Here is a 13,564-nt window from a genome sequence, read left to right as displayed (position 1 = left end):
CAACAAGTACAGTAGCCCACATTCACGTGTAAGCTCAGCTTATTTTCACATAAACTGCAGAGGACGACAATAAAATTACAAATACATTCTTAAAAAACTGTTTTATAGGAACCTCAAATGGTTTTATGAAAAGGGACATTCCCTGTTGCACCACCATTAACAGTTCATAAGACACTTCACTTTTGTATTTAACGTCACTGATATGTATTTCAGTTGCCTGTGATATTCAAAGAGATGTTCCTTATACACTAAATGGAGACAGGAAGCTTCACTGTACAAAAGCAGACAGGACTCACTAGCTTAACAGTAGCAATTTGTTTCACAGCCTCACGAAATTGGAGCTTGAAATGGGTAAAATACAGACATCTAAATTGACAGGTACAGTACACCATAAAAACACTTGAAGTCAGGTAAGCACTGATTTTCTTCCCAAACCTTCACAGTAGTCAAGGACACATATTTCACCTAAACACAACAAGTCACAAACTAAAAAAACAAACAAACAGACAAAGCAGATGGTTTTTGGTTATACAATGCGTGTTTGGACACCGTTTGCGGGTCAAAATAAATCACCTCTTGGTCATTAACCTGTAATATTATCATCACCCTCCTGGCAGGTGAGAGCGAGTGGGATCACCTGGCCTGTCAGTTACCAGAGTCCCGTGGGTCGAGAGCACAATCGGACCCCCCACACTCCTGGCTGATGACAGAGCTGTGAATGAGGCTGCTTGACAGGGACTTAGGCCTGAGCTCGCGGGTCAGGTAGGAGGGCTCCTCCAATTCGGTGTGCAGTGGGGAGCACTGGCCATCTGGAGGGCCATAGGCACTGCTGTCTGAACCGCCCTCCCTCTCTTCTTTGGACTCTTGGTTGGCCAAGTCCAGGGGCATACTACTCTTGGTGGGACTACTGGACACAGATGGACTCTCCTGTAGCGGTGGGCTTAGTGCACGCTGCGATTTTAAGTAAGGTTTGACATTGGCCACAAGGATTGTACTGTCCCGCTGCTCCTTTCCAAACGTGCTGAGGGTTTTTCTGCTGCTGCAGCTGATGGCGCCATAAATCTCTGTCTCTACCATGGCATCCATTCCCACAGGGATGAAAAGGTTGGTGCGATTATCGGCGCTGTCTGCTTGGCTTCCTACCCGTAACTTTGGCATCCAGCATCTGTCAGAATGTCCCAGTGCACGACATTCATCGGTGCAGTGGACTGATTTGTCTTGCTCTGCAAAAACAGTTAAACATTTGTTATTGGACCCTGCTGGGGTAAGAATAAACAACCTAGAAGAAAATGTAGATGACATTTTGAAGGATGAGCAACACAAATAAAACACTTGAACAAACACAAAATCCAGTACTATTCTTAAAATCCTACCAACAATATATTCCTTGATATAAGTTATTTAGTATGCATCACTAGAATTTTTCGGAATAAAATAAGAACCAGCAGCCTGCAACATCTATGGGAGAGTTCAAATTGAGCAACGTTATGGTGATTTTGCTTTGATATTCTAGACATCACAAACAATGCAGACTTAAAATGGCAAGTCATATATATGTCACGCCGGTCAATGTAGCAAATGTGTGATTCAATCTATCCATGAAACCTTCTCCCTCGGCTGTTCTCAGCAACCTGTGTAGGCGTTTCCTGGAAAATATCATCTGGTGCAGAGGAAGTGATTTGTTGTTCATTTACATTTCCAGCAGCAGTTCGTGTTGAATACACATAAAAACAACTGTGAAATTTGCATGAGCAATGATATTCACCATTTCTGATCAGAAAGTGGTGAGAAAACAAACTAGAAAACTAGAATGTTGCTCGTTGGAATATTGTTGGAACGCATTTTCATTTTTGAATGTATCACAAATTATAGATGGGAATGTATAGGTGTTCATTTTGGATATTCAGAAATTGGGTGAAAATCCGATCAATATCTAAATCTGATCTTGGAAATTCCATTTGTAGCACAAACACTCATCAGTCTGACCTCTAGTAATTCTTATAATTACTTTGAGGGACTCCGGTGCATATCTCAGTAGCTCATTTGCGTTCCGTGCCCATTTTTCATTTCACTTCTTATTAATGGACCTACATTGTGACCTGTCCTTGCCAAAAAAGGACCTTATTTACTATAAACTGTGTTGTTTTTTTGTTGCAGCAAGGAATACAAACTACTTTTGGACGTGTGGAAACATAAAGACGTGAAACTCATCTAAACTGAGTCTTCTTTTGAAAATATCTGGATAAGCATTTGTGTAAAAATAATTAGCATTGAATAATGTAGCGCATCATTGTAAGTATTAACTCAGTGTCACTAGAGTGACACTCTAATTTCGAATCGAGGGGTCGCTCGATGCAAAGAAACATGCAACCTTTTCTTCTTGACAACTTTTTGTTGATTGCAGTGGTTCCCTGATTATTCCATGTCTGTAGTAGACTACAGCTGCAGTTGATGCTGAAAAACAAGTCAAATGCCACAGGACTGTGCAACATGGAGTGATTGTTTATTAGTGTCAGCGCAGAAAGTGAAGCAAGGACTCTATGCTCTATCTTTGTGCCGTAACTCAGTCTTTTATATTTCATACCACATCTAACCCTGGTAGACATGAAATACGGAGAGCGACACATAGAATGAGCCAATTTCCACGGTGTTATGATAAAGAAGGTGTCATTTTTTCTTTAGCCATTACATTACGCTATCAAAATTAGTTTGACAATGATGCATCGAGGTATTTTGCATATAGAGGCATGAAACAACATGTCAAATGTGTTTTTGGAAATTGATATTAAATGGCAGTTTACCTTCATTTGTTATACATTTAGAAAAAGTATGAATTTAATAATCCTGTTGTTCTGATGACTGATTTAACTTAACCCCAACACATTTGTTTTCTGTGCTGTGGTTGTCATGAGGCTGTCATGACATCTTTGCAAACTAAAATGGAAATTAAGATAACTGAATTGGTCTGAATGTGGTTATTCATTACATTTTTATACATTGTGTTGTTTGTAAAACTACAACAATAAGAAATGAATGGGCCGGTAAAACACATACAAAATGCATACACCACATCTGCAACATCACCAACTCTCTCCCCACAGGAACCAAGTGTTCTTGGTAAAATGTTGACAAAAAATGTAAAAGGTTCTCAGTCACTCATCAACACTCCATTCCTCTCTTTTAAATACATCTCCAATAATTCCAACCAAAATATCAAACCCATGTTTCACATTTGTTTTTCACAACATGGCTTGATGCTCCACTGATCAGCTCACGTGGCTTTGGTCTATAAATAAGGTTTCTCTATCTTGCTGTGAATGAAACAATTAATCTCCTTTCCAAACGTAACCCCGATGAGGATGAGAATATCAGGGAAAGCTCCACATGACAAGACTCTTCCAAGAAGAGGTGGGGAGCTCCTCTTGTTCAATGGCATGAGCACCTTCCTCGCACACACGCCTCGGCCAGTTTGCTGGAGGAAGTTCTAACAACAACAAAAAAAAAACTCTGCTACACAACCCCCAAGAGATGTGAAAACCAGCTCCATGTGCCACAGCTCATTTGAAAAGTACCGGCAATATCACATCCTGCTGCTGAAGTCCATGCACACACACAGACACTTGCAGCCGTAGGACAAAATGGAACAGTAAATTCGATGCCTGGAAAGAGATTTAACAAGCTAAATGGAGCTGTTAATTTTACACCACAACTGTTTTAGAGATTTAATAAAGAATGCTTACATTAAGAGCATTAAGGCAAAATGCATTTCTTCATTTTCTGCCAATAACTATGTATCACGTATGTCCTTTATGGCTACAGTCATTTGTTTATGACATCATATATATTTTTAGGTGCATATCAAAGTTTTTTGTAATTGCTAAAACACAATTTCTGAAACTGAAGCCCTTTTTGTTGGAACTCTACTCAAAAAAGAAAAAATATATACACCACAAATACAAAATATCTTGCATCTCTTACAAAAGCAAACAATACATTCCAAACTATATAAACTGTTTTAGGAATGTTCATTTTGCATCACAGTTTTACACACAAACACTGAACAAATAGCTCCTTCCGCATTCCAACTACACACTGATTATACTGCTAAGTATAAACCACTAATATCTAGAGACTTCGGCATTTTCATTTGAAGCATGCTTTAAAAATATAAAACTATAAACACAAATGCAATGGGGAAAAACACTAATTTATTTATTGATTGTGTTCGAAGTCTGATTTTTATGTGATCTAATTGGTAACAGGTGTTTTCACAGGTGCATTCTGGGTGAAAGCGATTGATAATTGAGCGTAGTCTTTCAATGTCAGTGTTCAGCAAACAACACACACAGGGTTTTAGTTTTGAATTATATGTCTAACCGTGTGTAATTATGTGGAAAAAGTGTGTTTTAGAATGTTAAACTTTGTGTAAAGCAGGCAATGTGCTTATGGTTTAGCATACCAGGTCAATATGCTCTCTCCCTTTCGTTAACGGGATTTTGTGTATACTTTATGTATATTCTTTTGCAGGGTGGCAGCCTGTTAATGTCGTTTGTATTTATTGTTGTAGCAATGCCCTCTTGGCCAGGTCTCTCTTGGAATAGAAATAAATTCTCAACAAGACTTTTATCAGGTGAAATAATCGAGATTGGAACAAAATAAATGGGCGAATGTCTCATGTAGTTTAAATGTAGTTAGTTTAAAATGAAATTAGATCACAATAATCACCCTAATTAGATAGGCATGGTAAATATATTTATACATATATATTATATATATTTTCCCCTCCGTCATGTAACATATTATGTGAACTTGCATCGTTAAATTGTTAGCAAAGACCGTTCTGGTGCTATTTCTCTAAGCACTAAGATAGAGAGAAAAAACACATTTGAGTTAAAAATGCATTTCACATCAAAAAGGGAGAACTAAATGATGGCTTTGATATGGCAAAACCACAACGCAGATCCTGCATATTATAACTACTACGCTTTGAAGCAACACAGTTTCTCTGTGGGGTTTTTTCTAACGCCATGGAGAAAAGTATTTTTTTGGCCCGGATACATGAGGCCAGAACAATAAGCATAAGCGAGGGGAAGCAGGTAGATGCTGAATTCATTTCCATGGTACCTATCACCACTGCAGAGGAGCTAGCAGATGATGCTGATGCAAGGGGATGTATCTGCTTAGAAGGTTAAGAAAAAACACAATACGTTTTTCTTGTCATTGTGCTATTTGTCTCACTATAACCAGGAGCAATTCAAGGATCATGTCTGCATGTTTACATTGAATGCATACAATAGATAAAGATTTGTGTTTTTTTTCTGTCATAACCACACCTTTGTGATCACATGATATAGTTTGTGTAAAAGCTTTTAAGAACATTAAACAATGTATAAATAAATACATGTATCATTGTTAGTAGCTTCATCATTTCTATTATTTCAAAACAAAATGCAGACGGAAGATAATGAGGAAGTGACGGTGCTTTCATCTATTGTGCTGGGCAATGTCTTTCCATTTCCATTTTTCATTTCATCCCTGAATACAAAAATGTTAAATAATAGCTCTGAGTTATACAATGGCTTTATAGAGTCCACTGCATTTACATATTCACATAACAGAATCATGACAAAGTGACAAAGTAGCTGTGATCTTATGGGCCACTGTGAGCGAAACACTATACCATGTTCTCAAAAAACAAAGAAACTGCCTGCCCATTATAAATAGAATCAGAGAGAGCCTAGCAACATACCCACTGTGCATCTGGTGTCTGTGAGTGTGATAAATATTCAGAGTGCATGATGGTGGAAGCTGCACAGGTGCATATATTACCTGTATCAAAGCAACCGGGAGACTAGAGGGATGGTAAAGGTAAAGACATAAAAGCAATACTACTTAACCCACAAGCTTTTGTGTTGGTGCATTTGGAACTAAAATTCGGTGTCTCCATTTTGGATAATAGTGCTATCTTGTCAGTATCTGCAAAACAGTGGCTTTGTAGTTCAATACATGTAACTGAATGTGTGTGTGTGAGTGAGAGTGAGAGACGAAGGAGTATGTGGGTTGGAGGGTGATGTTTTGTCTGATCAGGTCTAAGGCGTTATGCGTAATGTAGATCTCCCATCTTGTACTCAGCAGACAGTGACACCATTTAATGTTCAACTGGCCAACCCCCCAAGAGAACCCTGTTTAATCCAACCATTAGTTTTATTTTAACTGCATTTCCCCCATGTAAACAGGAAGGCATTAGCAAAACATATCAATATTAAAAGCTATGCCCCACTCCTTTGCATTTCTCTTATCTAACAAATGCAGGTCTCTAAATTAACTGACATTCCTATCAAGCAAGCGTCAGCGCTGCAAATGTAAATATTCAGTCTTGCATGTACAAAACATCTCTTTCAATACCTGTCTGTCAATATGATTGGCCTTAGAACTGGGGCGGAATCAGATTCAGAAATGTGCAGCAAAAAATTGTGATTGAATTTACACCTCCCACGGAGTCAAGTTTGGTCTGCCATAATTCCTCGCAGCACACAAACACACACACACACACAAATGCACAAAATATAGATAGATAGATAGAGAGAGATACACACATCCTTCTGGCAGCCGCTCGAGTGTTTCCATCTCTGCCCTCCTGAGCATGCCACAAACAAACAGTTCATAGCAATGTAAATGGTGTGGAAAGCACTGCATATAGGGACCTGATGACCAAAGCCATTCTCTTGCAAGGCTCACACAGGGAAATGAGAAACACTCAAGTTCCCCATTATCTTTTATCTCACCAGTGAGAGTTGCTTTCATTTTTTTCAGTTTATATCCACAATAGCTAAATATATCAGTCCCTATCGGGTCAGCCAGGTTGCAACGGATTGACAATCATCTATGATTATACTCCTGGCAGTGCGGATCATTTCAGATTTGTGAAATAAAATTCAACATTTCTATTTTCAGTTGCAAAACAAAGCCCCTCTCAAAACAGTGTAACCAGCGCAAAAAACGATAATAACTGAGAAAATATTTTGAAGCAAAAGGTGGAAACACTGTCATGTTGCACCAGAAATACCTGTCATTTTGCACTGCAAGTGTCTATCATGCTTTCTTGTCTCTGTTGTGTTATTCAAGACATTCATGCGGCGAACCTGTGTTCAAATAATGACGTGATCAAAAGAGACACAGACGGAGGTACACTTTGCCATGCATATGAGCTCGTTTGATGGCAAAATCAGACACAAAATGTTTGAACATTCTACCTTCAGCCAATGGATTCTTTTATCCTTTTAAACTAGCGTCTACCTTCCACTCTGGTGCCTTTATGTCATCTTTGCAACACACCTCAGGCTGTCTGCAATGTAAAGCAGTACAAAGTAACACTACCTGCATCTAATGAGAGTGTGGATTTACATCTTCTGTGTTAACTATTTGTCTGCTTTGTACCCAGAGGCTGGTGGACCTCCACTTAAACACCAGTGGGCCGCATCTTCTCAGTGCATAAAGTTTACAAAATGTGCAGTAGCTTTCAAGAGTAAGTTAGGCATCTTCAAGATGTCAGGAAGAGAGAGTGCATCCACTCACCCTGCTCAAAAGGCTGGCCATTAACCGCTGTTGCTTTCATCTTGAGGGCCTCCCTAGCAGACGTGTCGCAGTGTGAGCCTTTATTAGTATCCTGGTCACTGTCAGCCTGGTCACTATCACCATGGCCACTGTCTCGGAGGCTTGCTCGTTCTGCATCCTTAAATGTTGAGCTGCAGCAGAATGGAAGGATAGAAAAAAAGAAACATGAGTTGCCATTACCTCTGCGTGAGCGTTCCTATGTGATAGCCATAGTCAGCTGGCTTGATACGAAGATGAAGAAGCTAAATGCACTGGTCAGGAAGCTTTTGTGAGAAAGCTCTTACCTTTGAACAAATGGCTGCCTGCTGCCAGCATAATTGGGCTCTGTGGGGAAATTTTCCGTCTAGAAATGAGAGGAAAATAATATTTAGAATTTGCCAAGTTCAAACTGTCATGCATTTTTCCACAATAGTAAACATTGACATTACATTCAGACGCAAACACAGAAATATTCTTATATCTTTATCATAACACCTGAAATATGTCAATAAAAGCCATAGAGCACCTGCCAGTGGTGATGGCATTATAAGAACAACCCTCCATTGTGACCATATGTGCCGCCTTGGCAAGGCAAGGGAGAAAAGCATTAGCCACTGTCAACGGCATCCTTTTTCCCTATCTTGAGAATAATGTGTTTGTGTTGATCACACCCACATACCCTAGTGACTGGTGACAGTGCCAGGCCTTGTCATCTGTGTTATCGTCTCCAAATGAGACTGTCTGTGAGACTGTCCTAGATATTTACATCGTTTACAACAGATAATTCTGCTGCGCTAAACAGCACTACAAGCCCATGCTGTCAAATTAGCATGTTAGCTGGCTCATGCGCACAGCCCTGCCATCTCTACAAGGCAAGGCTGGACCTATTAATGGCCTTATCATGCCAATTTTGGATGCGGATGGGTGGATCTGGCCCATATTTGTGGGGAGTTAAAAAATGCAATTGTAAGGTTATGTTGTGTGCATCTAGCTGTCTGGTGCACATTGGTTCAGTAATGTGATCGGACAAGCTGCTCAAACACCTGTCCAATCCCACATTTCAGGCAGGGTTTTGTTTTCACTCTATAGCAGTGGATCTGGCAGGGTCACAGCAGCCTTGTTCAAGACTCACGCTGTTTGCATGTCTAACTGAGAGGACTTTCTGATTATGCGGGCCACCTGTATCATTTTGCAGAGAGGACTTGGAGCAATTTCTAAAATGATTCAAATTCCTCAAATGCAGAGAGACGAAAGTGTCTCAAGTAAAATGCCATAGAGAACACAAGAAAATGTTCAAACACTAAGTTTCCATATGATTCTGAGAATATTTCACAGCGGGGAAAGAAAATGTGATAATAATGATGTCTGCTCGCAGTGACAGAGTTTCTCTTTTTCAGTCGATTACGTTTCTTTTGTCAGATTTGTATGGCAAAGCAGATAAGCGAGAATAAAGGGCAGATAAAGAATACAGTGCAGTATCCTCCTTACCTGTATCACCGACATCCTATTCGCTGGAGTGTCTGTGCTAAGCCCGGCAAAGCTGGAGTGGCAACCTGCCCTGGGGACTGTCAGGCTGTTTGGGGTGGTTTTCAGGTACATGACCTCTGACCTGGGCAGTGTGAGCGGCAGAGGACTCTGGTAGTCAAAACATATTGGTGAAGTGATGAGAGAAGGACTGCTCACCACATTCATCCGGCTCGCAGAATCTCTCTCCTCCATCTCACTCTGCACCAGCATGATGTCACTCTTGTTGATCCTTTTCTTTTTGCCTTTCCCCACTGGAGGATTGGAGTACTCAGCCATACGGCAGTTATAATTCCCAGTCTCCTTATCTTGATGCTTGGACTTGACAGCGATGGCCGTCATGACTGCTAAGAGCATGACAGAGATAATGCAGAGGGTAACTATGAGGGGCAGGGATACATCCCACTGCTGCTGTTCCCCGCTCGCGTTGGAACCCCCTCCTGCTGTCGTTTCTGTGTTTGCCTTAATGATCAGCTTAGCCACAGCAGATAAGGGGGGCTTGCCATGGTCAGTTACCTTCACCACCAGCTCAACCACTGGGGCGACCTCTTCCCAAAGAGCATGAGCAGTTCTGACCTCCCCTCCCACCGGATCCATCTCAAACAGGTGGTCGTCATTTCCCTCTGTGATCTCATAGGTCAAATGTCCACTTTCTCCGTGGTCATGGTCCACCGCTTTCACTGTAGCCACGATGTATCCAATACCGACGTTTCGAGGCACTGGGATTTCAGCTGTATCATTCTGCAGAAGGGGTAAAATAATAACTGGGAGATTGTCGTTTACGTCAAGAACATTGACCCTTACTATAGAAGTGCTCTCCATGTGAGGGGATCCTCCGTCTTTAGCTTGAACTTTGAACTCAAAGGATTTTGTTTGCTCGTAATTGAAAGAGCGTGAGGCATATATGGCTCCATTGGTGGGATTGACAGATACATAGGTATACACGGAAACATCTCCTATGTGCGATGGCAGAATGGAGTACGACACTGTTCCATTTCGACCTACATCTGGGTCGTGGGCAAGAACAGAGCCCAAATATTCCCCCGGGATGTTGTTCTCAGGCACCTGTAGCACATACACTGTCTTTGTAAAGCGGGGTGCGTTGTCATTCTCATCCAAGATTTTCACAGTAAACGATTTAGTGTAGTTCAAAGACGGGATCCCATTGTCTCTCGCCACTATTGTCACATTGTATTCATCTTTCATTTCTCTGTCCAGGGGTCTGTCTGTGAGCAGCGTGTAAAAATTATCATTGTTCTCCTGCAGCCTGAAAGGAACATTTCCCAGCACCCTGCACTGAAGTTGACCATTTCGGCCAGAGTCTTTATCTGTCACTCTCACCAGCGCTATGACAGATTCTGGAGGTGCTGCCTCACTGATGGCTCCTTGTCGGACAGAGACAAAACTTATTATTGGTGTGTTGTCATTTTTGTCAAGCACTTTCACAGTTATTTTACAGTGACCTGGTATCGGGTTGGGCCCGAGATCCTTAGCTTGAACATCAAACTCGATGATTGGATTCTCCTCATAGTCAATGTCTCCCTGGACCTTGATGATGCCAGTATTGGAGTCAATGGAGAACAAATCTTGGATTCTCTCAGATGCATATCCAGTGAAGGAATAGACCACCTGCCCGTTGCTTCCCTCATCTTGGTCAGTGGCGTTTAAATCTATGAGCACTTTTCCGGGAGGTGAATTCTCTGGAATCTCAATCACATAAGAGGATTTCTCAAACACTGGGCTATTGTCATTCGAATCAGTCACTCTGACGTTGATTTGCATGGAGCCTGATCTTGGATACTCCCCGCCATCAATTGCTGTGAGGAGGAGGGTGTGATGACTCTGATCCTCCCTATCCAGAGGTCTCTGAACCACCAGCTCTGGATATATAGTCCCATCGCCCCTCACTTTTAAATCCAAAGAAAATGTATTGTAATCATCTCTCGTGACCTGGTAAGTCTTTATCCCATTTTCCCCGGAATCTGAGTCATGTGCAATAGTGAGGGGGAAGCGTGTCCCAGCAGCTGCATTTTCTGAAATATCAATATTAACATGATCTGAAGGAAAACTGGGCGAGTTGTCATTTATGTCCTGTATATCGATCTTGATCATGCATATTTCCTTGTCGTTGGCAAACACCTCCATAGAGAGCTGGCACTTTGGGTTGCGCCTGCATAACGTCTCCCTGTCAATCCTTTGTTTGGTGAAGATTAGTCCACTCTCCGGGTCAACATCCACCAGATGTGGAGCAGAATTCTCCAGTACTCTAAAGTTGGATTTTTTCCCCCTCTCCATGGTCCCATATCCGGCATCTTTTGCTATATTACCTATAACAGTGCCAGGTCCTTGCTCCTCCGGGACAGAATAATTGAGATTTTTCAATGTCAGGGCTTTAACCCACAGCAGAAAGAAAATGGGTACAGAGAGACGCATCCCTTCAACTGGATATGCGGTAGTGGCAGACAGAAAAAAAAAATCCTCGTTGACTTTCAACCTGTTGATTACGGCAAAACCTAGTGGAATAAACCCGAACCAGGCATGTGGTTGTCGCCGATCCCACACTATTTGGGTATTTAATCGATGTGTGTATCCGTATTGCCCTTAATTCTGTATTTTAATCTCTTTCACATGCCGCTCGGCTATGATGAACACTTTCTGTAAACAAAGATGACCGCCCGACGACACCTTATGCATGAATAAAAGATCAAATTCAACATAGTGGACGAGAAATGCTTTGTTTTTCCTCACGGAGGGGGACTTAATGAATAATCGATGACTATAAAGTATTAATATTCCCTACTGCATCCAAGGTTAAAGCGTTTGAATCTCTGTGGTGAAGGTTAGACCGTAGCTTACAAAAGCGCATTGCCCTCATGCGACATCTACACCTAGGCTACAGCAAATACTGACATGCCCGTTTCAAAATGCAGCATTGTCCGATGTTACCATTCACAATGCATTTACTTTTTCTCCTGTGCGGCACACTGTTGCATATGGGTTCTGCTCTTGCTGCATACACTGGGCAACCCATGCCACAAAGTAGAATAAAAGCACGATACAGAGCTGTTAATCCTGTCCAACCTTTTGTGTTCCCGTCATTCAAGAGCATCTATAGCACGGCTGCGACTTTTGCCCGATGATTTTCCTATAATCAGTCCAGTAATCCCATAATCCAGTCCAATTGGACCCAGTGCTCTTGCATCCTTCATTCGGACAATGCTCATCTGCACTGTGCCTGTGATCGTTTGCCGGAAAAAAAAAATCGCGAAAAGAGGTGCTGGAAGATTTCAGATAATCAAAATTAATCGCTTTTTCCTGCGCTCAGTTCTCTCCGCGTCAACTGTTGAAACCTGCTCCCTTCGCAATGAGATCTGACCGGAATCCTCTCGACGCCTTTACAACAGACTCCGGTGTATTTCTTGGTGCATTTAACATAGTTTCTGATCGTCTTCCAGCAAATGAGTGAACAGTGACAGATCTTGCCTTGGGGGGGTTTCTCCAATAGGTCTGGCAAGATCGCATGAAGAAGGGCTGTTCTAGTGCTACGTGATTCATTTACAGATGTGCGCGCACAGAGCAGCAGCATCAGCGGGGGAAACGTGCTGGTGGATGTTGCTCCTAATACATGTGGATGTGAATTAGGGAATTATGAATAGATCGACAAAATGTGTCCGGATGGGTTGTAGTAGTAGAAGCAAGGACTCGACAAGTGGTCATTCTGAGGGAGAAGTGGATCAGATTGGCAACGTGGTGTGGGAAATGTAAAATTGAAGAAAATCGTTAAGATGAACTGTTGTTTTCCTTCAGAGTGCTGTGTTCTCAGTGCAATGAATCTCTTTGGATATTCAGAACTAAATCTTTTTTTTATCAATAACTGAAAACGTGTCTCCTGTGTGGTTTCTTGTTTTCATTAGTTTTGAGAAAATCCAGCCACAAGATAAAACAAAGGACAGACTGTGGGTGTTTTCAGTATAATCTCTGTAAAGGACATAGGAGAATTACTTATGCTTCTGAAAAATAACAAAGGCTTATTTCACAGCTCAAATATCACAGCTGTTGGTATAACCTGCCTTCTGCAGCTATCACACTCGTCTTCAATGGCCTATCCACATCAATCTCATATCTCATATTGAAAAGACGGACTGACATTTAGTTCACTCAACATTTCAACAATATGGCATTTGCATTTTTACTCTCAGTTGACCAGATCCTAGTGACACATGGGGCTCCTTGGGGATGCATGAACACTATATGAGAGTAATTCTGACAGGAAGCTGTGTCAACATTAGGGCAAGCTCAGTGTGACCTGGTTCCTCATTTAATTCCCTGTTCCTCAGGATCTAAATCAACCTTGAGTTGTCCCTGGGTTCATTTCTTTTGTCTGAAACATTGCTGCTTTCCTCCTCTGGGGAGCATCAACTTTGCCTGGCCAGGGTGCAGCCTGCAT

General features: G+C 41.6%; 1 protein-coding gene across 1 annotated transcript; it reads right to left on the bottom strand.

Moving 5' to 3' along the window:
- Positions 1–645: 645 nt before the first annotated feature.
- LOC306703766 (protocadherin-17-like) lies at positions 646–11,550 on the bottom strand (the record flags this gene model as incomplete). The annotated part of the gene is made up of 4 exons (XM_079169834.1): positions 646–1,223; positions 7,576–7,745; positions 7,899–7,957; positions 9,082–11,550. The coding sequence occupies 4 exons, from the start codon at positions 11,548–11,550 to the stop codon at positions 646–648; spliced, it is 3,276 nt and encodes a 1,091-aa protein (XP_079025960.1).
- Positions 11,551–13,564: the final 2,014 nt, after the last annotated feature.

Source organism: Pholis gunnellus (genome assembly GCF_910591455.1).
Source record: "Pholis gunnellus genome assembly, chromosome: 12".
Classification (NCBI taxonomy): domain Eukaryota; kingdom Metazoa; phylum Chordata; class Actinopteri; order Perciformes; family Pholidae; genus Pholis; species Pholis gunnellus.
The sequence above is the reverse complement of the archived record's forward strand: the minus strand, read 5'-3'. Positions and strand labels throughout refer to the sequence as shown.